This window comes from Rana temporaria, chromosome 5 (assembly GCF_905171775.1).
Source record: "Rana temporaria chromosome 5, aRanTem1.1, whole genome shotgun sequence".
NCBI classification, from domain to species: Eukaryota; Metazoa; Chordata; class Amphibia; order Anura; family Ranidae; genus Rana; species Rana temporaria.
This window is the reverse complement of record NC_053493.1, coordinates 44,545,340-44,568,739: the sequence shown is the minus strand read 5'-3', so window position 1 is coordinate 44,568,739 and position 23,400 is coordinate 44,545,340. Positions and strand designations below refer to the sequence as shown.

General features: G+C 42.4%; 1 protein-coding gene across 1 annotated transcript in view; it reads right to left on the bottom strand.

The window, feature by feature from the left end:
* The window catches only part of MALRD1 (MAM and LDL receptor class A domain containing 1), a 529,217-nt gene that overhangs the window by 401,097 nt on the left and 104,720 nt on the right, over nucleotides 1-23,400 (bottom strand). Inside the window, exons 7-9 of the mRNA XM_040352491.1 lie at nucleotides 16,752-16,912; nucleotides 12,314-12,406; nucleotides 8,390-8,576 (exon numbers count right to left, since the gene is read on the bottom strand). Coding sequence (XP_040208425.1) covers nucleotides 8,390-8,576; nucleotides 12,314-12,406; nucleotides 16,752-16,912 — 441 coding nt within the window. The remainder of the gene's footprint in view (nucleotides 1-8,389; nucleotides 8,577-12,313; nucleotides 12,407-16,751; nucleotides 16,913-23,400) is intronic.

The window sequence follows — 23,400 nt, the reverse complement described above, 5'->3', positions numbered from 1 at the left end:
CCTCTCTGCATGTGTCAGCTCTTTTCCCATAGGCGGTGTGGTGAGAGGCTTCTGGGTTGGCCGGAGCTGCTGCCAATCATCCCGTGCACTCTCAGGAATGCTCTCCGAGTGCCACCCTCCAAGTAACCAAAGATGCCAAGGATGCTCCGCCCCCTGTAATGTGCTTCTGCTCCCAGCACGCTCGAGCTACATGGATCTATTGGACAAGTACTGATCTATGGGGACACCTGATGTGGGGGGCACTGATGGGGACACCTGCTGTGGGGGGACTCTGATGGGGGACACCTGCTGGGGGGCTCTAATGGGGGACACCTTCTGTGGGGGGCTCTGATGGGGGACACCTGCTGTGGGGGGCTCTGATGGGGGACACCTGCTGTGGGGGGCTCTGATGGGGGACACCTGCTGTGGGGGGCTCTGATGGGGGACACCTGCTGTGGGGGGACTCTGATGGGGGATACCTGCTGGGGGGGACTCTAAAGGGGGACACTAATGAAGACTTCTTAGGGGAGCATCTCTGTGTTCATAGCCATAGAAACATTTGTAAAGGGGAGGACTTAGTAAGATGACCGTGCCCATGTGGGGGCGCCAGAAATATTTCTGCACCCAGGCGTCTTTGACCCTAGGATCGGCCCTGCTCCTCGCTGTCTTCCACAGACTGGGGAATACGAAGCTCTGGAACATGAAAAAGACAGAAGGCGCGTAGGCCTAGTGCATTATCCTCATACAAAGGCTTCTTCTTCTTCTTCAGAGGCTCTGAAGAAGAGGAACTACTTGAAACGTGTTAGCCTATGCCTCTACAGGGACAGTCCCATGTGATGTGCACTGTTTTATGGAATCATGTGGAGGAATAATTAGACATGCTTTTATTTAATGAAATATAAATGGACCAAAGTGCCAAAAGATGGTGTACTATACAGTACAGTATATTAGTTAAGAATGCTTAAAATATTGATTACTTGTGGCTCCTCGTTTACCAACCAATTCATTTAACGACCTGGTCATTGGAACAGAGCCTGGTCGTTAAGTGAGGAGTACCTGTATATTACCTACCTTCATATCTGAATAAAGCCTTTGTTTGAGTATAATGCACCAGGCCTACATGCCTTCTGTCTTTTTCATGTTACAGAATGGGCTGAGTAGCAGGCTGTAGGAGCTGGACACAGTATGAGCTTCTTTTGGGCTGTGTAGTAAAGGCCAGGGCCACACAGTAAAGAACTCAGGTCTGAAGTTACATTTTTTTAGTAGGTGGCTGTTATTTAGGAGGTGGTGGGAATATTTACAAGACCACTTTGCTAAAAACTAAGTTGCCCTTTAAATCAAACTGTTTATAAAGCTGTGGCCTTGTACTTGTGGGACTAAAACATTGAGTAATGTGGTTTATTTTGAAGAATTTTTATTTCTACGTTATGTATGTTATTCATAACAGTAAAATTTTGGCATGAAAATGCAATTAACTGTTATATCATTGCACTATTTATTAAAAGACGTCAGAATAAAACACACTGAAAAGCGAAGAGAAATAAAAGTAGATGGTTGGAGCGAGGAGCATTTATAATCCCCCTAGTTCTGGGGAAAGCTGTCCTTCCTCCCCTAGGGACACTGCAGAGTAGAAGGCGTTCTTTAGTAATTATACCAGTGTGTTTCCAAACCAGATTGTACTTAACTGACATCTTTTATCATATAAACCTTCTCTCTGACTACACCATTGTATGACAATAAAGTGTACAAGTATGTCCTGTCCTTATACTGTTCTCTGCCTGGTAACAGGTCTGTTATATTCACATTGTTTTTCAAGGTCAAATAATCCGCCAAATAAAATTCAACGCAATAAAGGAATAGAAAAAGAATTATGCATAATCACACCAAAACATGTTTTTGCGTCCATTGCACCATGTGTTAGGAAGCTAGGGGGATATAATAAGGTTCTATTTTGAATTAACAGATAACGCTGATTAAAAATGTAATTAAGCATAATGAGAAAATAATTATTGCATAATAAGTCCCAGTAAGTTTTACCATGCTGCTAAATCAAAACATGATGTGTGCGTGCAGGGCTCTTTTTCTCAGAGAATAGGTGCAGGAACTCCCTCCTTCCAAGTTACCACTTGTGTCCACCCCCTACCCACCTCCGAGCATTATTCCTTGGTTTCACCCCCCTACCCACCTCTCAATAATGGATACAGAAGCAATTATCAATTTGTGGTGCTAAGTAATTTGTATGTAATTTGTAAATCACAGGAAGTTAAATAGATCCCCTGTAGCCAGCAACAAAGGAGCACCCCCAGCAACAATAGACTCTAAACAGCTAGCAACAATAGACTCCTCCCTCCACAGTTCTACTCTCCTGGTAAACATTTGATGGTAGTGCAACTGCCCTAGACTTGGCTTGTTGCTCCTCATATGGCTCCTTTTTACTTTTGTGATCACAAATTTTTATTACTACGGATGCCAATTGTTTTTTATTCAATAAAACCTATCCTTTTTTTATCTATACCATGTGGAGCCCTTCTTTTTTCTCTTTACATCTTCCTCGATGAGAGTTATTTTTTTTTTGGCCCTTCCACCCGACTGTTTCAACTTAGTTTCTCAACCTTACGGTCACCTACAAGACCCCTGCAAGCTACTCCTGGAAACGCCAAGGTTCCCATGAACGTTGTGGAAGACTGCCAATCTTGTCTCTCTCTGCTCTATTGACTCGTTGTCATCGACATTCGAGTCCACCATCTCTGGTAAGAGTACATACCCCATTATTTTGCTTAAGGATACAACACCTCAATGTTTCCACGTGTTCACTATATCACTGTGCTTCACTTCTGAGCAACAACTATTTTATACTGGACTTTATTAGGCAGATTCACAAAGACTTATGACGACGTATCAGTAGATACGCCGTCGTAAGTCCGAATCCGCGCCGTCGTATCTTTAAGCGTATGCTCAAACTGAGATACGCTTGTCTGTTGCTAAGATGCGACCGGCGTAAGTCTCCTTGTATCTTAGCTAGATATTTACGCTGGCCGCTAGGGGCGTGTACGTCGATTTACGCCGAGAATATGTAAATGAGCAAGATACGCCTATTCACGAACGTACGTACGCCCATCGCAGTAAGCTACGCTGTTTACGCAAGGCGTTTTTCAGGCGTAAAGATAAACCACCAAAAAGATGGCGCAGCCAATGTTAAGTATGGTCGTCGGGACAGCCGTCGAATTTCACGTCGTTTGCGTAAGCCGATTCAGAATGGGGCTGGGCGTAGGTTACGTTCATGTCAAAAGCATTGACTATTTGCAACGTGATTTTGAGCATGCGCACTGGGATACGTCCACAGACGGCGCATGCGCCGTTCGTTAGGCGAGTCATTTACGTGGGGTCATGATACATTACCATACACCACGCCCACTACAGCCTACTTTGAATTACGCATGCTTACACCGGCCCATTTACACTACGCCACCGTAACTTAGGACGCAAGTTCTTTGTGAATACTGTACTTGCCTCTCTAACTTACGGCGGCGTAGCGTATATGAGATGCGCTACGCCCACCTAAAGTTAGGCACATCTACCTGAATCTGGCTATATGTGTTCATTACATGGATTGGTTCTTTTATTTGGACATTTCCCATAATCTTCCATATATGAGTTATATTTATATATGTTATGTTTTTCAAACTTTGTGACCTATCTTCATATGTATAGCAACATTTGATTATTTGAATATTACTTACTCAACTTTTTAGCACTACATTTTCCATTTACATTGCAACTGCCCTACCTTCACCCTTGTCCTTTCACTATTTTCAGACAGATAACCCCTACCTGTCCTTGTTGTAGGGTCACTATAACCTAAGGCATGTATCAATTTGAAAATCATATCGATCCAGCCAAACCCTAGTAAGGCATTATAGTGTAGTAATGAAACGAACATACCTGGGTTCGGTTCGCCGAACATTACTAAAGTTCAGGGGCCGAATCATATTAAAGTTAATGGGAGCCAAATCTTAGAAATCAGTAGTGCCCATAGTCTAGGCTAATAAGCATGGGATTGGTAAATGATTGGCAAAAAACTAAAACATTTTTTTAAATTTCTGTTTGGCAAGGAGCAGTGATTTAATGCATAAAGTAAAACATTAAAAATGCAAATTTCTGAAAATGTCCCTAGTAGGCAGGGTAAACCTCACAAAGATGGTGTTTATGCCGCAGTTATTGTATATTTTACACAACACTCCCATGGTTGTCCCCCTCAGAGTTTTCAGGATTATCAATTCCCTATTTCGCACTTTCCTGTGGCTTAATAAGCCTCCCAGGAGTAAACTAGAACAGCTTCAACAGCCAAAGGAGGCGGGAGGGCTTGCTCTCCCAAATCCCTGGTTGTACTACCTTGCAGCTCAATTACAACATATTGCCCGAGCCATGAGTAGGGGACTGGGTGACCCGGTGGTGTACATAGTGAAGCACATGGCGGGAATAGATAACATGGTGACCGGGCTCGAATCTTTACACTGCGCCAAGTCAAATAAACTCTTCCCAATGTATGCATTAATGCAGAAGGTCTGGAATAAAACACGACAGCTACAGAACATAGAGGGTTTTACGGGACACAGCCCAATTTGGAACAATCGCTACTATGAGGAGCTGTTATCTTTGACATGTGGCGAGTGCTGGAGGAGGTATGGGGTCACACACTTGGTTCATATATTCTCCGGGGGCCGTCTGCTATCTTTTGCGGAGCTCCGGGAGAAGTTTAAGTTGCCTTAGGCAATGCACTTTTTCTATCTGCAGTTGAGTCATGCCATTAGGGCCCAGGCTGGAAACAACCCTTGGATTTTGTCCCCGGCTCCGATTTTCCACTTTATGACTGGGATAACTGGTTTTAGGGGCTTTATCTCAAGTGCCTACGCTATGCTGCTATCGGCATTTCTGCCGGGCATCCCCTCTAGGGTGGTGACCTCATGGGAAGGTGATGTGGGCATTTTCGAGGAGGAACAATGGGAAGAGGCATTGCTAGCTATTAAGGGTTCCTCGCTTAATGTAGCACAACGTTTGTCACAACTGTATATTGTCCTGCGGGTTCATTTTACACCAGCCAGATTGCACAGAATGGGTCTGGTGGATGATGATGCATGCCCTAGATGTGCCAGGGATCGTGAAGACCTCATCCACCTGATGTGGCGGTGCCCCAAGCTGCACCTATACTGGGCTGGGGGTCTCAAAACTCTGAATGATATGTTTATGATCCAGGTACCACAAACCCCCAAAGCGTGTATTTTGGGGATTATAGATGATCTGCCGTTTGAGGACAACCCAAAAACAGCCATTGGGAGGGCCCTCTTCCAGGCCCGCAAACTTATTCTTACCCATTGGAAAGATGTGGATCCCCCTAGGCTAGGGGAATGGATAGCTCAGATGCAATTCACTCTCCGGGCAGAGAAATATATTTATCAGCATAATGGAAAGCAAAAAAAACGCGCTACCACAACAAAGTCTATAGGCAGCAGCTAACGTGTGATAAACAAAGATAATAAACAATATAGAAAAAGCGCGGCTTTTTCTATATTGTTTATTTATCAGCATAGGAAGAGGCAGGGACGGTTTGAGTCGTTATGGGCCCCCTGGTTAAATACCCCGGGGTTGGCCCCACTAGAGCTGGTACTGGACAGGCTGCTCATATAGAAAGCTTACACTAAGGGTACTTGGCCAGAACAACGGTGCCCTGTGCAGGGGGGAGGAAGGGGGGTCCAGGGGATTGATTCTTTGTTCACACTGGAGCGGGTTATGGGGTGTGAGAGTTCGCTGTTATTCTTTACCTGTACTATTGTGGAATTTGTTGGTTTAATTTGAGGAGAGTGTAGCATGCTAAATGTTTGGTAAGGTTTTTTCTTTGTGTGCTGTTACATGAGGACGGATTAAGACAGATTGTCGAAATGTATGTAACCATGTATTTTTACCATATTATTCAATAAACATCATTTTCTGAGAAAAAAAATGCAAATTTATTTTAATAAAAATGTCTGGGGATACATCTAACCTGCCTGTGAAGTGGTGCATCTGTAAAATGCAGTATAAAATGCTGGTAAATGACAGCTCCCTGACACCTACTTCTGTTTGTAAACAATGTGGCTGGGGATTCTCTTTGTCTATACCAGAACGTTATGTTAGATAAGGGTCCAGTATAAATGTTAATGGGGGACTCCACATAAAAAAATAAAAATAAAAATAAAAATGTTATGGGGTTTCTCCTTAAAAATACATAGCAGACCCTTATCCTTAATGAAGGTTTGGTATGGATGTCAAGGTGTACCCTACTCAAGACAAAAAAATGGCATAGGATAACTCCAAATTCCATAGCAGATCATTTGTGTCTGGTATGGATTTTAAGAGGAAAGCCCATGCAATAAAAAACCCAAACAAAAAAAAATCCATACTAGATCCTTATCTGCGCATGCAGCTAGGTGGGCCAGGAAAAGGAGTGACACGCCTGCAGCCATTCCCCTGCATATCTAATCATGTCTAAATTTGAGATACCCCTCCCTTTTGTTTACATTTAGCTGCCCCTTGCCACAGGATTGGATATGTCAGTGGGGAATTTCTTTTGGCAAGTCAGATTATTGTGATTGATGAGAGCCTGCATTGCTGAATAACGTGGTTGATATTGGATTTACATTGTGGCACATAGTTTTTTTTTTTTCTTGTTTCATAAAGGACTTTATTTTTAAACAGGACTTACAGATACCAGTAAGCCCCCTGCCACAGACTCCCACAACCACTGGGCCAGTATCATGGGTAAGAGACCCTTGTCCTCATCAACATGGGCAAAAGGTGCTTACCCCACCACCTCTTTCCTCACCACAAAAACGGCATACTTGAATAAGTATCTGGCATTGGGGGAGGGGGGGGACAACATTTTTTTTCTTGTTTTTTTTGCGCGGGTCCACCCCTTAAATCCACATCAGACCTGAAGAGTCTGGCATGGATTTTGGAGGGGCACTCCACACCAAGGGATCCCGGGGTATGACCCTGCCCCCCCTCCAGCATATGGAAGGTGCTTGACAGCCTTTAGCTGTGCATGTTTCCCTTTGAGACTTTGTAGCGGGGATGGGCTGTCCATTCTTTTCACTCAGGTCTCAGATTACACTCATCTCCCTGCTCTATGCTGAGCAGTGTGTGACATCAGGTCCTAGCCCCCTGCCTTCTGGAGCTCAGAGATGCTGTCTAAATTCTGCACTTTTAAGGACTCTTGAGAAGAGAGGGCTGCAGATAAACAGCTACAACGTATGTAGGAGAATTTGTTTAATCTCTGTGTATCACTCAAGGTCAGTCACTTTACTGGATAGATCTAAGGATTTACAACCACTTTAAACAAGCCCTGTCTCTATCCCAGATAGCAAGAATAACTTGCCACAAATATTGTGGCAGTGTTGAATTTTAAGTCTGTTAACTTGCTGCACATTTTCACTAGAAAGTTGTACACTTGCAGAGCACTTGAAGCACAAGTTCTAGTTGACACTTTTCCAATTTGTAGCAATATTGCGTGGCAAGTCCCTAACAAGAGCAAAGTTGCAGTGGAAGGTCTACAGCAAGAGCTCTGCAAGTCAACAGCATGAAAATTCAGCTACAGTGACCTCTGTGGTGGGATGACTATTGCACAATATAACTGAACCAGAGCTTGCGGCGGACTTGCAGAATGTTTGCAAAGAAAGTTGATCTGGAGTCATGCAATGTGGACATGCTGCAATTGTACAACAAACTTGTGAAGCCTGGCAAGTCTAGCAATCTCTTAGCAAGTAATTTTCGAACTTGCAGCACAATTATTGCTTGCTATCTGGGATATTGAGATTAGAAAGCTATCTAAATCTACTCACAACAAAACTACGGCAATAGTTGTGGCAACCTCTCTTTTAAATTTTTTTGTTTTTATGATGTGCTGGAAACAGAAACTCTATTCTTCAGTTCACCTCCCAAGGCTAAGAGCTCATAGTCACTTCTCCTGCTCCCCGGCCCTGATGTCACCTTTTCTGGCAATGGCTGAGGAAGCCTCAGGTTGTCTGTATAGACAGTCTATGCAGATCACATGGAGCTGCCCTGACCACTACCAAAAGCACAGATGATGTCAGTTTGGTTAGAGGGAGCTGAGGCATCAAGTGGGATCACATGGACTTTGACAATCCTAGAAGTGTCATTAAAATAAATACATCTTTCTGAAATGTTTAGACTAGAAAATAAATTGCATCTCTTTATATTATCTCTAAGTTCTTTCTAATCTTTAAATTCTCCAAGGGGCGTATTTATAAAGCAGTGACTCTTCCAGGTGCATGTGTATTACATTGATGGATTCACCGCCAGTGACTGGTGAAAATCACATTTACTGTTTTATAAATGTCCTCAAGCGTTAACTTACTGCAAATAATGGGATCCTCATCGCTCCAATCCTCACAGTCTTGTTTGAAGTCACATGTTGATTCCATGGTGGCACATGATCCATTGTCAAGGCTGGGCAAGTCAGATGATGTTTCACAGCCAGTCAGCTGAAATCTACCCAGAGATACAAGTCCATTTATGGTTTTTACTGTGCCTTCAAAAGCGAGCTGTAGATTAGATAATAAATATTTTAAACAATATTATTAATTTATGTCCATAACAGTAACAAAAAACTTAAAGTGTATGTAAATGTGGAAGGGCTAAATCCTTCATCAAGCTTTATTGCTAAAGGAGAAGAAGGCCAGCTATAGCAGGTTTCATGTTCTCCCACTACAGGTTTCTTAAGAGCCCATTTACACTTCTGAATTGCGGTAATATGCGTGTTACCAAGTGCATTGCCACAACACATGGTGATAGTTATATATGTAAAATTGGGAAGAGATTCTGAAACATAGAGCAGTACATAGAGAAGGCACAAAGCTAACACAATCCCCTCACTTTTCTGCCAACCTTCTTTCCCCTAAATTCAGAAAAGTTTATCATATTCCTCCTGATATACCTTGTCTACAGAAACCTCTGTTTAATGCATCCTCAGCACGTCATCAAGTAACTATATAATGGGACATTGATAATGTGATTTCTTCTGAAGACAAAAAACATCCAATGAGAGGCCCTGCCCAAACTCTGCCCAAACATTATGTGATGGAAAAAAACGACATTTTCTGTGAAGTAAAAAACGACGTTTTTGAATTTTCAATTTTCAAAAACGACGTTGCCTACACACCATCGTTTTTTCACAATGCTCTAGCAAAGTGAGGTTACGTTCACCACTTTTTTCCATTGAAGCTAGCTTCATAACTAGCTTCTGGGCATGCGAGGGTTTAAAAACGTTGTTTTAAACGTCGTTTTTTGCTACACACGGTCAATTTTTTTGAAACAAAAAACAACGTTTTGAAAAACGACACAAAAAATTGAAGCATGCTTCAATTTTTTTTTGTTGTTTTTCACAAGACATAAAACAACATTTTCCCCCACACACGGTCATTAAAAATGTCATTTTTTTTCATCACATAAAGTGATGGTGTGTACGCGGCCTGACTCTCCTGGTCTGCAAAGATCATATGAATTTGATTACATGACTGACTGCTGTGGGATCTAAGGAAGGCGACTGGGTTACGGTCCAGATGTAGAGATAGTAAGCAATGGACATATTCCAGAGGGTTGTTTTAGGGGCATTAGTGGTAGGTTGACTAAAGCACATAAACCCAAGGTAAGTATAGTAGCAAGTCCTATTTGCAATCTCGGAACAGCCAATAAGAGGATGGTATGCGACCGGTCTAAACTACATGGCATGTTCACCAATGCCAAGAGCCTGGTGGACAAGATGGATGAACTAGAGATAATGTTAAACTAGGACGATTTCGATTTTGTGGGAATTTCATAGACCTGGTTCAACAGCTCTCATGATTGGCTGGCAACCATTCAAATGTATCACAGGGATAGAGAGGGTATAAAGGGGAGAGGGGTATGCCTATATATCAAGAATAATGTACAAGTGAATGTGAGAGCTGTCATCAATAAGAGAGCTAGGGAGGAGGTGGAATCCTTATGGGTAGAGCCCCAAAGGGATGAAGCTAAGGGGAAAATAATACTGGGAGTATGCTATAGGCCCCTAACCTGAGGGAGGAGGGGGAAGACTGACCTCCTATCACAATTTGGATTAGCAGAAAGGATGGGGAGTGTTATCACAATGGGGGATTTTAATTATCCAGACATAAACTGGGCGGAAGGGGAACCACGCATTCGTCTAAGGCCTGCCAGTTCCTAAATTGCAGGACAATTTCATAGATCAGATGCTAGACACCAATTAGAAACAAGGTGTTACTAAATCTACTGATTACCAACAATACAGACCTGATAACGGATGTGGAAATACGGGGCAATTTAGGAAACATCGATCACAGGTCAATTGGCTTTAGTACAAATCACACAAATAGGAAACACAAGGGGAACACAAAGACATTGAATTTCAAAAGAGCAAGCTTCCCTAAACTACAAACCTTGCTAGAAGATATATATTGGGATAAAATCTTAGAAACAAAGAACATGGAGGAGAGATGGGTTTGCTTTAAGAGCATATTAAATAAGGGCATTAGCCAGTGCATCCCGTAGGGAAATAAATTTAAAAGGGCGAACAAAAGTCCTGGATGGCTTAACTCTAATGTAAAAATGCATATAAAAGCAAAGGAAAAGGCCTTAAAAAAATACAAGGCTGAGGGATCATCATCAGCATTTAGACTTTACAAAGAATGAAACAAGATATGTAAGTGTGCAATTAGGGCGGCTCAGATAGAACACGAAAGACGCATAGAGGAGAGCAAAAATAATCCCAAAAAATTATTTAAGTACACAAACAGTAAATAAGGGAGAACAGACCATATTGGCCCCATAAAGAATGAGGAAGAACATCTGGTTACAAAGGATAGGGAGATGGCGAAGGTATTGCATTTATTCTTCTCCTCAGTCTTCACGAGGAAATCAGGGAGCTTCAGTAACCAAAATTGCAGTGTTTGTTCTTATGACACATCACAGGAAGCACCCTCATGGCTAACAGAGGACAGAATTAGAAATAGACTTGGGAAACGTAACATTAATAAATCACCGGGACCAGATGGCTTGCACCCGAGGGAAGTTAGGGAGCTCAGTCAAGATATTGGTAGATCATTGTTCCTAATTTTTACTGACAGTCTACTGACTGGAATGGTATCAGCTAATTGGAGTAAAGCCAATGTAGCACCATTATTTAAAAAAGGGTCAAAATACATCCCTGGGAATTACAGACCAGTTAGCCTAACATCAATAGTATGCAAGCTTAAAGGGGACGATAAGGAACTATATACAATATTTTAGTATTGAAAACAGTATCATTAGCAGTATTCAGCATGGATTTATGAAGAATCTATCTTGCCAAACCAATCTATTAACCTTCAATGAGGAGGTGAGCTGCCAGCTAGATAAAGGAAGGCCAGTAGACGTGGTGTGTCTGGATTATGCAGAAGCATTTGACACAGTTCCCCATAAACTTTTACTATACAAATTAAGGTCCATTGGCATGGACCATAGGGTGAGTACAACTGGCTACAAGGGTGAGTAAATAAACTAGATTCGTGCCGACAGTGACTACAGAATGTATACATCAAAAAGCAAGCAACATAAATATAATAAAACTGACAAAGAAAATACATAACTTTCTCAACACTATGCCCATATTGAGTCTAAACTGTATAATCAGCCCTCATTAAGGCCCAGAAGCCTACCCATAGTCAGATCCCCTGGGGCAAGCCCATGCACATCTAACCATGGGTCCCACAGTAACCACCCACTCTTTAACCGTAGGAGGAGTCTCTGATTTCCAATACATCATTATCATTTTATGAGCTAGAAATAAGGTCCTAGTAATAGCCTTTCTAGTATGATTTCTCCATTCAAACTCATCTAATAGAATAGGCAAACATGATTTGGGGTCTTAATGAAGCGACACTTGAAATACTCTGTTTAGGGTGTCCACCACCCCCCCTCCAATATAGGTGTAGTTTGGGGCACCTCCATAGGAGATGGATTAAATTTATGCTATAATATTAAAGTGGTTGTAACCCCCCCCCCCCCAGGGGTGATCAAATACCACCAAAATAAAGCTCTATTTGTAGGGAAAAAAGGACATCAACTTTGTTTGGGAGCCATATCGCACGACCGTGCAATTGTCAGTTAAAGCGACGCAGTGCCGAATCACAAAAAGTGGCCCGGTCATTTGGCAACCAAATCCTCCGGGGCTGAAGTTTTTAATTGCCCACACTTGACCTTTATTCTCTGCATATTCTGCCGTTCTATCCCTTTAGCTGTTTACCTGAACGTCCTTTGAATTTTCTGGGAGAATAATTTTTTCTTCCATCCATTGATTATTTGTAGACACATTTTTCTCAAACAGCACGACTTCTCCCTGTGAAGAAAAGGGAATGATGTATGGAAAATATACTAAAACCCAATAAACACATGTACACCATTACGACATCAACCACTCAGCCTTGGACTGAGTTATTTATGTTTCACAGTGTGCAATAAGTAAAACAGATCGATAGACAAAGCTGTTAAATATGAACATTTCACATTTGTACAAACTCTCTTCTCAGAGTAAATTAAACCTGAGGACTTAAACAAGGGCGCAATCAAGCCGTGTTCATTAAGACTGAAACACTGTGTCAGTAAACAATCAGCATTTGAGAAACAAAGTGATGAGTGCAGTAATGAAAGTGTATTGGAGTGGGGAGTCAAACAAATTATAGAAGAGCCGGGGAGTTAGTTTTACAACAGATGCTCAATATTGAGTCTACTTTACCCTGATTCATGTCAATGAGGCTCCGTTTTTTTTAATGGTAAAGCTTCAGTCCCCCCCAAAACAGATGTTTAATTTTTTGGCAAACAATGATGAATTGCCTAAAGCCATGGGATTGATTTATTAAAGAAGTAGAGGCTGTTCACCTAGCAGTCGATATAAGTGAATACGGTGAAGCTGCGTTCAGTCTGAATACCCAATCATGTGTGAGAGAAACAAAACAAAAAAATAAATAAAAGATATTTACCAGGACATGATTGATTATTCAAAAGTTCAAAAGATTCACCTTATCCACTAACATTTACCTTGCTACATAAACAGTTTTTAAAGTTTTTAAAGCGGAACTTAAAGGGGTTGTAAAAGTTCTTTAAAAAAAAAAAACATATCATACTTACCTCCACTGTGCAGTTCGTTTTGCACAGAGTGGCTCCGATCCTTGTCTTCTGGGGTCCCTCCGTGGCTGTCTCGGCTCCTCCCCGCAAGAGCTAACCCCCTTCTGGGAAGCTCTCTCCCAAGGGGGTTAGCTTGCGGGTGCACTCCCGTGATACAGTCGGCAGCTATAGCCGCCGACTGTATTACTCGGCCCCCCTCCCCCGGTGTGTCGCGCGATTGATTTGATTGACAGCAGCGGGAGCCAATGACTACGCTGCTATCAATCATCCAATGAATGAGCCAAGAAGCCAGTGCTTTCATGATGCGGGACTTTCGAGGGCTCAGGTAAGTAAATGGGGGGGGCTGGGGGGCCGCTAATTGTTGGATGTTTTTTCACCTTAACCACCTTTAGGCAGCTAAATGCCCAGGCCAGGTTTTGCGATTCGGCACTGCGTCGCTTTAACAGACAATTGCGCGGTCGTGCGACGTGGCTCCCAAACAAAATTGGCGTCCTTTTTTCCCCACAAATAGAGCTTTCTTTTGGTGGTATTTGATCACCTCTGCGGTTTTTATTTTTTGCGCTATAAACAAAAATAGAGCAACAATTTTGAAAAAAATTCAATATTTTTTACTTTTTGCTGTAATAAATATCCCCCAAACACATATATAAAAATATTTTTTTCCTCAGTTTAGGCCGATACGTATTCTTCTACCTATTTTTGGTAAAAAAAATCGCAATAAGCGTTTATCAAATGGGTTGCGCAAAATTTATAGCGTTTACAAAATAGGGGATATTTTTATTGCATTTTTATTCATTTTTTTTTTTTTACTACTAATGGCGGCGATCAGCGATTTTTTTCGTCACTGAGACATTATGGCGGACACTTCGGACAATTTTGACACATTTTTGGGACCATTGTCATTTTCACAGCAAAAAATGCATTTAAATTGCATTCTTTATTGTGAAAATGACAGTTGCAGTTTGGGAGTTAACCACAGGTGGCGCTGTAGGAGTTAGTGTTCACCTAGTGTGTGTTTACAACAGTAGGGGGGTGGGGCTGTAGGTCTGATGTCATCGATTGTGTCTCCCTATAAAGGGGATGACACGATCGATGCGCCGCCACAGTGAAGCACGGGGAAGCCGTGTTTACATACGGCTCTCCCCGTTCTTCAGCTCCGGGGAGCGATCGCGACGAATCGGCTATAAACGAATAGCCGCGCCGTCGTCCCGGATCGCTCCCCGAGGGAATCCGCCCGCCGCACGCAGCGGAGGGGGTCCCGATCGGACCCCCGACCCGCGCAAAGGCAAGGACGTATATATACGCCCATCTGCCTGTCTGTGCCATTTTGCGGACGTAAATAGTCGTGCGGTGGGCGTTAAGTGGTTAAAGGATCACTAAAGTATTTTTTTTTTAAATAACAAACATGTTATACTTATCTTCACTGTACAGCTCGTTTTGCACAAAGTGGCCCCGAACCTGGCTTTCTGGAGTCCCTCAGCGGCTGTCTCGGCTCCCCCCTGGAAGGACTCAACACGTGATACAGCCGGCGACCATAGCCGCCGACTGTATCTCTTGGCCCCGCCCCCTGGCGCGCCACGTCATTGGATGTGATTGACAGCAGTGCGAGCCAATGGCTGCCGAGAAGCGCGGGACTTTTGAGGGGTCAGGTAAGTAAAGGGGGGGTTCGGGGGCCTCTAATCCGCAGATGTTTTTTCACCCTAATGCATAGAATGCATTAAGGTGAAAAAACATGTACCTTTACAACCCCTTTAAAGAGGAACTGCAGTCTGCTCACATAATTTGGAATAAAAGCATCTTTGCCATTCTGAAGCTTCCCTCCAGCCACTTTGCATATTATTTTATATTATTTTATATATACTGTGATTCTGTACTTGCCAAATATGCTTCAGAAATCTCCCTCACTAAGTCTGGATGCAACCATTTTAACTGTGGGCAGCTGAAGCTTCTGCCTATTCACTTCCTGGATTTACACAAAGGCACACCTCCAGCTCTGTGTAAACAGGTATCTAAAAGACGTGAACTGAAGTTCAAATAGATAAACAGCGCTATTGAATTGTTGAAACAATCCAGAGAAATATATAAAAGCCAGTAGGTGCAGTTGGTGTAAGAGGTGATCAAATCAGAGGTCTATGTGCACCAAAAACAACTCAAAAAAGAAACACCTATATGTGTGGTTAAACGCACCCAACTGGGGTGTAAGCCTACCACAGTACAGTGAAACAACTCTGTAGTTACACCATCTGATCCTCCAGGTATTGGAAAGGCAGACCACGTCTCAGTACAGCAGCATGAAAGAGAAATAAGTACAAAAAAATAGTGCAATATTGTCTATATGCAACTGGCTAAGACAAGTGTTTAAACCTAAAGTGAATGCCCGTACAATATAATACTGTTAAGCAAGCAATTAAACAGTAAAGGTTTCACCGCTGTCACTGCCGTTTGATAACCTCCAGGGGCCGCGCTCGTGCTATGCAGGAACTGCTGCAGCAAGTGCTGGGCTGTGGTTGGTAGTAGGTGGAGCGCTCTACCTACTACCAACCACAGCCCAGCACTTGCTGCAGCAGTTCCTGCATACAGACTACAGAGTTGTTTCACTGTACTGTGGTAGGCTTACACCCCAGTTGGGTGCGTTTAACCACACATATAGGTGTTTCTTTTTTGAGTTGTTTTTGGTGCACATAGACCTCTGATTTGATCACCTCTTACACCAACTGCACCTACTGGCTTTTATATATTTCTCTGGATTGTTTCAACAATTCAATAGCGCTGTTTATCTATTTGAACTTCAGTTCACGTCTTTTAGATACCTGTTTACACATCCTTTTAAATGGTTTTATATCCGTTTTATTGAAACAGCTGCTTTATAGACAACACCACTTGCACTTTGCGGTGTTCTCTTATTGATTTATTTATATATTTTTTTATGGTATTTATTCTCACTTTACACTGAGTCACTTTAAGGTGTTTTTGCAACACTAAGCGCCGGCAGTGCATTTTTGGGCCTTTCTTTGCACTCCTCTTTCGTACACCTCCAGCTCTGCAGCTCTCAATGGCCCTCTTATGACTCACCCCCTCCCTTCCTGGAAAATTCTCAGGAGAGTGAGAGAGAGAGCTGTGCATGATGTCATAAGCCTAGGCTAATGACCAAACAAGAAACAGGAAGTGGGCTGTATAAGGTATTTACTGGTAAATCCACTATCCACAGTTAAAAACAACAAGGGCAGAAGATTGAATAGGCATTCAGGAAGCTATGTACATCACCCTGCCATCTCCTCCTACCAGCCATGACCTACCTGCACTGCACAGAGAAGCACAGAGACAAAGTGATGATATCGCTGGGTCTAAAATAGGGTATGCAATGAAAACAGAAAGGTTTTATTTCAAAATGTCATTATCATGTTGATAAGTGGTGGAGGGAAGGCAACATATAAACAGATTCAATTTCATCTTTAATATTTGTCTCACTAGAAGGCTTGTAGTGTTTTCTCCCATCTAGAGCACTTCAATCCAGCTGCGCAGGAGGGCGAGCCGATGAAAGCTGCTTAATGGAATCTTACCTCATCAACGTTGAGCACCAGTCTCAGGCTGTTGTCTTCCTCAATCAAGTAATAAAAGTGGAAGTGACAGGTCAGGCGGCTGCTGCTGCGATATGGCGAGCTTTTCATGTACGCCTTTCTGTGTCCATTCTGCAGGTTGCCTTCAATAAACATAAAATGGCCTGAAACAATGAAAAAGAAAATCGTGATTACACATATAGTAGAGCAGTAAAGTGACAGGGGTAAGAAAACAGATATTCACCATATTGGTGCTTATGGGTCAGTGCCTGAGGCGGCAGGTACAGGAAAAGCACTAAAATACTAAAAATAATACAGTTAAGCATGCCAAAATAGTGTATTAACTTAAGCTACTCATTTAACTAGTTGCCGATCGCTGCATGCCGATATACCTCAGCAGAATGGCATGGGCAGGCAAATGGGCATACAGGTTCTTCCCCTTTAACTTGCGTGTGCGTCTGCTGCATTCTCCGTGACCGTGTCCGCGGGCTTGGCAAACTCGATGTTAGCCGGCGGCCCGCAATCGTGACACAGATCTACTGCTCCCTGTCATCAGAAGCAATGATCGCTGTCATGTCAGTGGAAGTAGCCCATCCCCCGAGTTAGAAGCACTCCCTAGGACACATTTAACCCCTTGATCGCCCCCTAGTGTTTAACCCCTGAATTTTTATAGCACTTGATCACTGTATAAATGTATAATGTATAAATTTATAATAAATGTATAATGTATAAATTTTGGTCGCAAAATATTGTCAAAAGTGTCCGCCATAATGTCACAGTCACGATAGAAATCACAGATCGCCGCCATTACTAGTAAAAAAAATGTTTTAATAAAAATGCCATAAAACTATCCCCTATTTTGTAGACGCTATAACTGTTGAACAAACCAATCAATAATGCTTATTGCGATTTTACCAAAAATATGTAGAAGAATACATATGGGCCTAAACTGAGGGAAAAAAATTGTTATATATTTTTTGATTATAACAAAAAAACTAAAATATAGCTTTTTTTTCCCCAAATTGTCGCTCTTTTTTTGTTTATAGCGCAAAATATAAAAAGCGCAGAAGTGATCAAATACCACCAAAAGAAAGCTCTATTTGTGGGAAAAAAGGACATACATTTTGTTTGGGTGTAACGTCACACAACTTCGCAATTGTCAGTTAAAACGACACAGTGCCATAACGCAAAAAAGTGCTCTGGTCAGGAAAGGGGTAAATTCTTCCGGGGGCCAAAGTGGTTACATCGTTTGTAAAGAGAATTTTTTAAACAAACATGTTATACTTGCCTGCTCTGTGCAATGGTTTTGCACAGAGCAGCCCTGATCCTCCTTTTCTCTGTTCCCCCGACGGTGCTCCTGGCCTCTCCCCCTGCTGAATGCCCCCATAGCTAACTACTTTCTCTGGGGGCACTCGTGCATGCTTGCTCCTGATTCGCCTCTGTGTGTCTATGTTGCACACAGAGCGTGGCTCCGCCCTCTGCACCCTCCTCACTGGCTGTGATTGACAGCAGCGGGAGCCAATGAGAAGGGAGAGACCCAGGAGGGCTTCTGATCTTGTGCACATCGCTGGATCGGGATCAGGCTCAGGTGAGAATAAGGAGCGGGGAGTTTTTTTACCCTCATTATTATTATTATTATTATTATATTATCATACCTCACAACTTTTTGAGATGGGAACAAGGGACACCTATTAGTAAAAGTATGCTAGTTCAGTTCAATTCTTGCTTATAACAATGTACTGCACTGCTATAAGCAAACACATTGTGTAATACTTCTATGGTAACATTATATTGCTCTGATCAAAGTGTTAAAAATAAAATCCAATTTTTTTTTATAAAAAAATATATAATTTTTTTTTGAGCTGTCACCATTCAGTGTCCCTGATCACCACCACTATATGATGACGCTGTACTGCACTGGAGGCAGTATGTAAAAAACAAAACCACCATATATCCTACTGTCTATTTTCAAAAAAAGGGGTAATTTGGGGGGTATTTCTACTGTCCTGGCATTTTAGGGCCTCGAGAAATGAGATGGGGGAAGGCTGTCAGTACATCAGGATTGCTCAAAGTTTCAAATATTTACCATAGTTTGTGGACTATAACTTTCCTACAGACTAAATAATAAACACCGATTTGGGTTATTTTCACCAAATAAATGTCGCAGATTAAATTTTGGGCTCAATTTATGAAGAACAATTATTTATTTGCAATTTTTTTTAACAGAAACAAACAATACGCATGTTTTTTTGTTTTGTTTTTTATTTCCGTTGTTCAGTTCAGTTCAGTTATTTTTTAAAATTAAAACCCAGTGGTGAATAAATACCACCAAAAGAAATCTCTATTTGTGTGAACAAAATTATAAAAATTTAGTTTGGGTACAGTGTTACATGACCGCGCAATTGTCATTCAAAGTGCAGCAGTGCTGAAACTTGAAAATTGGCCAGGGCAGGAAGGGGGTGAAAGTGCCCTGTATTCAGGGGCGGACTGACCATTTGGGCACTCGTGCACTGCTGAGGGCCCCATGCCACTAGGGCCCATCAGGGTTGCCTGCCTTAGTAAAACCAGGGACAACATGTAAAAATCTGTGTTTTTAAAAAAAAATCCCAAGATTATAGCTGCCCTGCCTCTCCAGTACCTTTTCTGTGTGTATGTATACTGTGTGTGTATATTGTGTAATCTCCTATTGCCCGGGGGGCCCATAATCTCCTATTGTCCACTGGCCCCATGAGTTGTCAGTCCGCCCCTGCCTGTATTGAAGTGGTTAAATTATAAAGATATTCTTTTGCCCATTCAGGACTCAGCCTCCCCCAACCTAATAATACTCCCGTCCCCGGAAATCCACTGTCCTACAATTCTGGGTATACAGGAGGACATGACCCCCACCCATATGACATTGCTTAGGTCTAACATCCAAACTCTTAACAGCTGTAAAACTGTCACTTTTTAGAAAATAAGGATTTTTTTTTCTTGAGTGGTTCCACCATGCAATGTAAAAAAGGGGACTTCAATTATTGTTTTCGTTCTGGGTGTCTGCGGAGTAATAACATGGCTGAGCTGCTCCCTGCTGTTCCTGACAATTAGATTGCAGTTGTGGCCTTGCTAGGGCTCAGGGCTGAACTGGCTGATTGATGTACTGCTGTGTGCCACTCCTTTGTTACCTTCTTCTGTTTACCTGCACCACAGTCTGTAATATTTCATTTTTATTTGGTGACCCATTTATGGTACTGCATAGAGGGAATAAAGCAAAGATCCATTTTAGATTAAAGTGGAAAACCTAACGTGTTTTGAACACTTGCTTTTCAAATCTTTTGAACAGCCAGGAGATATCACATTAAAGAATATTTTCAAAAGTCATATTTCAGCTTTTTTTAACATGGAGAAAACGTAAATCACCCAACGACTTCCCACTTCTGTGGATTGCCCTAGAGAGGTAAGATCTCTGAGCTTTAGATCTCACATCTGCACAACTGAAGTGGAGCACATAAGGAATTCCCCCGTTGAATTTTGAAGTGGTTGTAAAACCTTACATATACCCAGTGAAGTGACTGGCCTTAGGTGATACACAGGAATGAAACAAATCCTCTTGCATATGTTGTAACAGTCTCTCTGTAGTCCCTTCTTCTCTACAGCCATTGAAAGTACCGAATTTATAAAGCTTGTCTGAGCTGTCAAAAAAAGGGGGCGGTGAGCTGAAGTTACTGTCAGGGCTGGGCTCTCTGCAGCTCTCTTCTCTGCTTAGGCTGCTCAGCTGACAGATAATTCCCTGCTCGTCAATCCCACCTACAGCCAGCCCCTTCAGGCTATTTAAACTGCCTTGTTCATTCCTTTCCTGCCTTCACCTTGGTCCACATATCTGGAGAGTCTCTGCTGTGTTCCTGTGAAATACTTTGCCGGGATAACATCCCTTCTGGTTCCAGATCCTGTTCCTCTGCTTCCATTCCTTCCAACTACACTGATCTCTGATTTCCTGATTACTATCTTGTCTGATTACACCAGTGGTTCTCAACCCGGGGGTCGGGACCCACTCGGGGGTCAAATGATGATTTGCCAGGGGTCCCCACATCCTGGGCTGTTCCTGAAGCCCACACCGCTCTCCCAGCCTTTTTGACTGATCAGCATTGCCACTCATCCCATCCCCCCCCCCCCACCAAGGAGCAAGAGAGGTAATAAAAATAGAGAATACATGAAATATAGAGGAAAAGAGCGGGATGAAAGAAAGAAATAGGGAGAAAAAGAAAAAGAAAGATGGCTGGAGAGGGATGGGGGGAAAAAAGAAAAGAAATTTGAATAAAGAGAGATAAAAGAGAAAGAAAGGAGAACAAAGAGAAAGAGTTGTACATCCTAAAATGTACCATAGGGATTTTAATACTGTATGAGTGGAAGGGATTGCAAAATGTCCGTGGGTTTGGGGGTGTAAATTACTTGTCTTGCCTAGGGTGCTGACAACCCACGCTACAAAAATAATTTTACTGTTAGGGGTCCCCACAACTTGGAACATTTTATCAAGGGGTCACGGCACTGGAAGGTTGAGAACCACTGGATTACACGCATTGGCTTCCGATCCATGGCTATGTTTTGACTATGTTTACTGATCTGTAGCATTTTTACCAATACATTAAAAGGTGTGATTTTTATACACTATGGCCTCGTACACACGACTGAGAAACTCGTCGTAAAAGAAACATCGTTTTCCTCGACGAGTTCCTTGTCAGGCTTGTCGAGAATCTTGTCAAGCTTTTTTTGCGTACACACTGTCAAGACAAAATCTCGTCGTTCTCAAACGCGGTGACGTACAACACGTACAACGGCACTATAAAGGGGAAGTTTGATTCCACTTGCACAACCCTTGGGGCTGCTTTTGCTAATATCATGTTACTGCGTGTTAAGTAAAAGTTTGGTAAGAGATGATTCACGCTTTTCAGTCTGTTACAGCATGACGAATATGCTATCTCCATTACGAACGCTACTTTTACCGAAGGTGCGCTCCCGTCTTTCTAAGCATACACACGAACGTGTTTCTCGTTGTAAATCAGCCCGACGAGAAACACGACAAGGAAATTGAGACTCCCGATGAGAAAAAAGAGAGCAAGTTCTCTTTTTTTCTCTTCGAGAACCACGACATATTTCTCAACTAAAAACATACACACAGTGGTTTTCCTCTGCAAAAAAAAGCTCTGCCACCAAGTTTCTTGATGGATTTTGTCGAGGAAAATGGTCGTGTGTACAAGGCCAACCGAGGGATATGTTTTGTCCACATTTCTTGTTTGAGGTTTTCAGATACTTTAATGTACATTAAATATCACAAGAGGAGTGGAAATACTTCAATATGGGCTGGAGAACACATAACTTCAATGTAGGGGACGAACAGAGCCAGGAACTATGACAGACAGAACTTGCAACTCCACTAGATCCTCAAAAAATACAGGAACAGACATTCATGCCATCAGATTCCACCTATAACTAAGCTATCCCAGTTAGATAAAGTGACGCCTTAACTCCAATCCCAGATAGCAAGCAGTTGTGCTGCAAATTTGAAAATTACTTACTAACTATTGCTAGATTTGCCAGGCTTCACAAGTTTGTTGCAAAATTGAAGCAAGTCCGCATTGCGTGACTCTAGAACAACATTCTTTGCAAATATTCTGGAAGTCTACTACAAGTTCTGGTTCTGGTCACTGTGGCTGAATTTTTTATGCTGTAGACTTTTACAGCGCTTGCTTTAGACTCACCACTGCACCTTTGCTCTTGCTAGAGACTTGCCACACAAATTTGCTACAAATGAGAAAAGTGTCAACTAGAACTTGGGCTTCAAGTGCCGTGCCAGTAAAAATTTGCAGCAAGTTAACAGACTTACAATTCAACACTGCCACAAATGTATGGTAAGTTATCCTTGCTATCAGGGATGTTTCTGCTTTGATAAATGTCTATATTAGGATTTTTAGACCAAAAAGATGTCAGTAAGGGACATTTCAGGGACAGATGTAAAAAAAAACACATATTTTTTACATACTGTCCCTGGTTTTACTGAGGCTGGCAAGTTTCGCTTGGAAATTGGAAGGAGGTAACCAGCTTTCCCAGGAAAATTTTGTGAGTACAGATCTTAGAGACTTTTTTGGCTGCTGCCACCCTTCTTGAGCAGGGGTCTCCAAACTTTCGAAACAAAGGGCCAGTTTACTGTCTTTCAGACTTTAAGGGGGCCGGACTGTGGCCATCAGGAGTACACAATCCCCCATCACTGGTGTCAATGGGAGGAATTGTCCTCCATATTTGGTGTCATTGGAAGGAATTGTGCCCCGTCATTGGGAGGAATTCTGCCCCATCATTGGTATCATTGGTGCCAATGAATAAAATAACACCCTAAGTGCCAGATAAAAGCAAGCAAAGGGCCACATCAGGCACCAATGAAGGACACAATTCCTCCCAATGACACCAATGGTGGAGCCCAATGATACAAATGATGGGGCAGAATTCCTCCCAATGACGGGGCACAATTCCTTCCAATGACACCAAATATGGAGCACAATTCCTCCCATTGACACCAGTGATGGGGGATTGTGTACTCCTGATGGCCACAGTCCGGCCCCCTTTAAGTCTGAAAGACAGTAAACTGGCCCTTTGTTTCGAAAAATTGGAGACCCCTGCTCAAGAA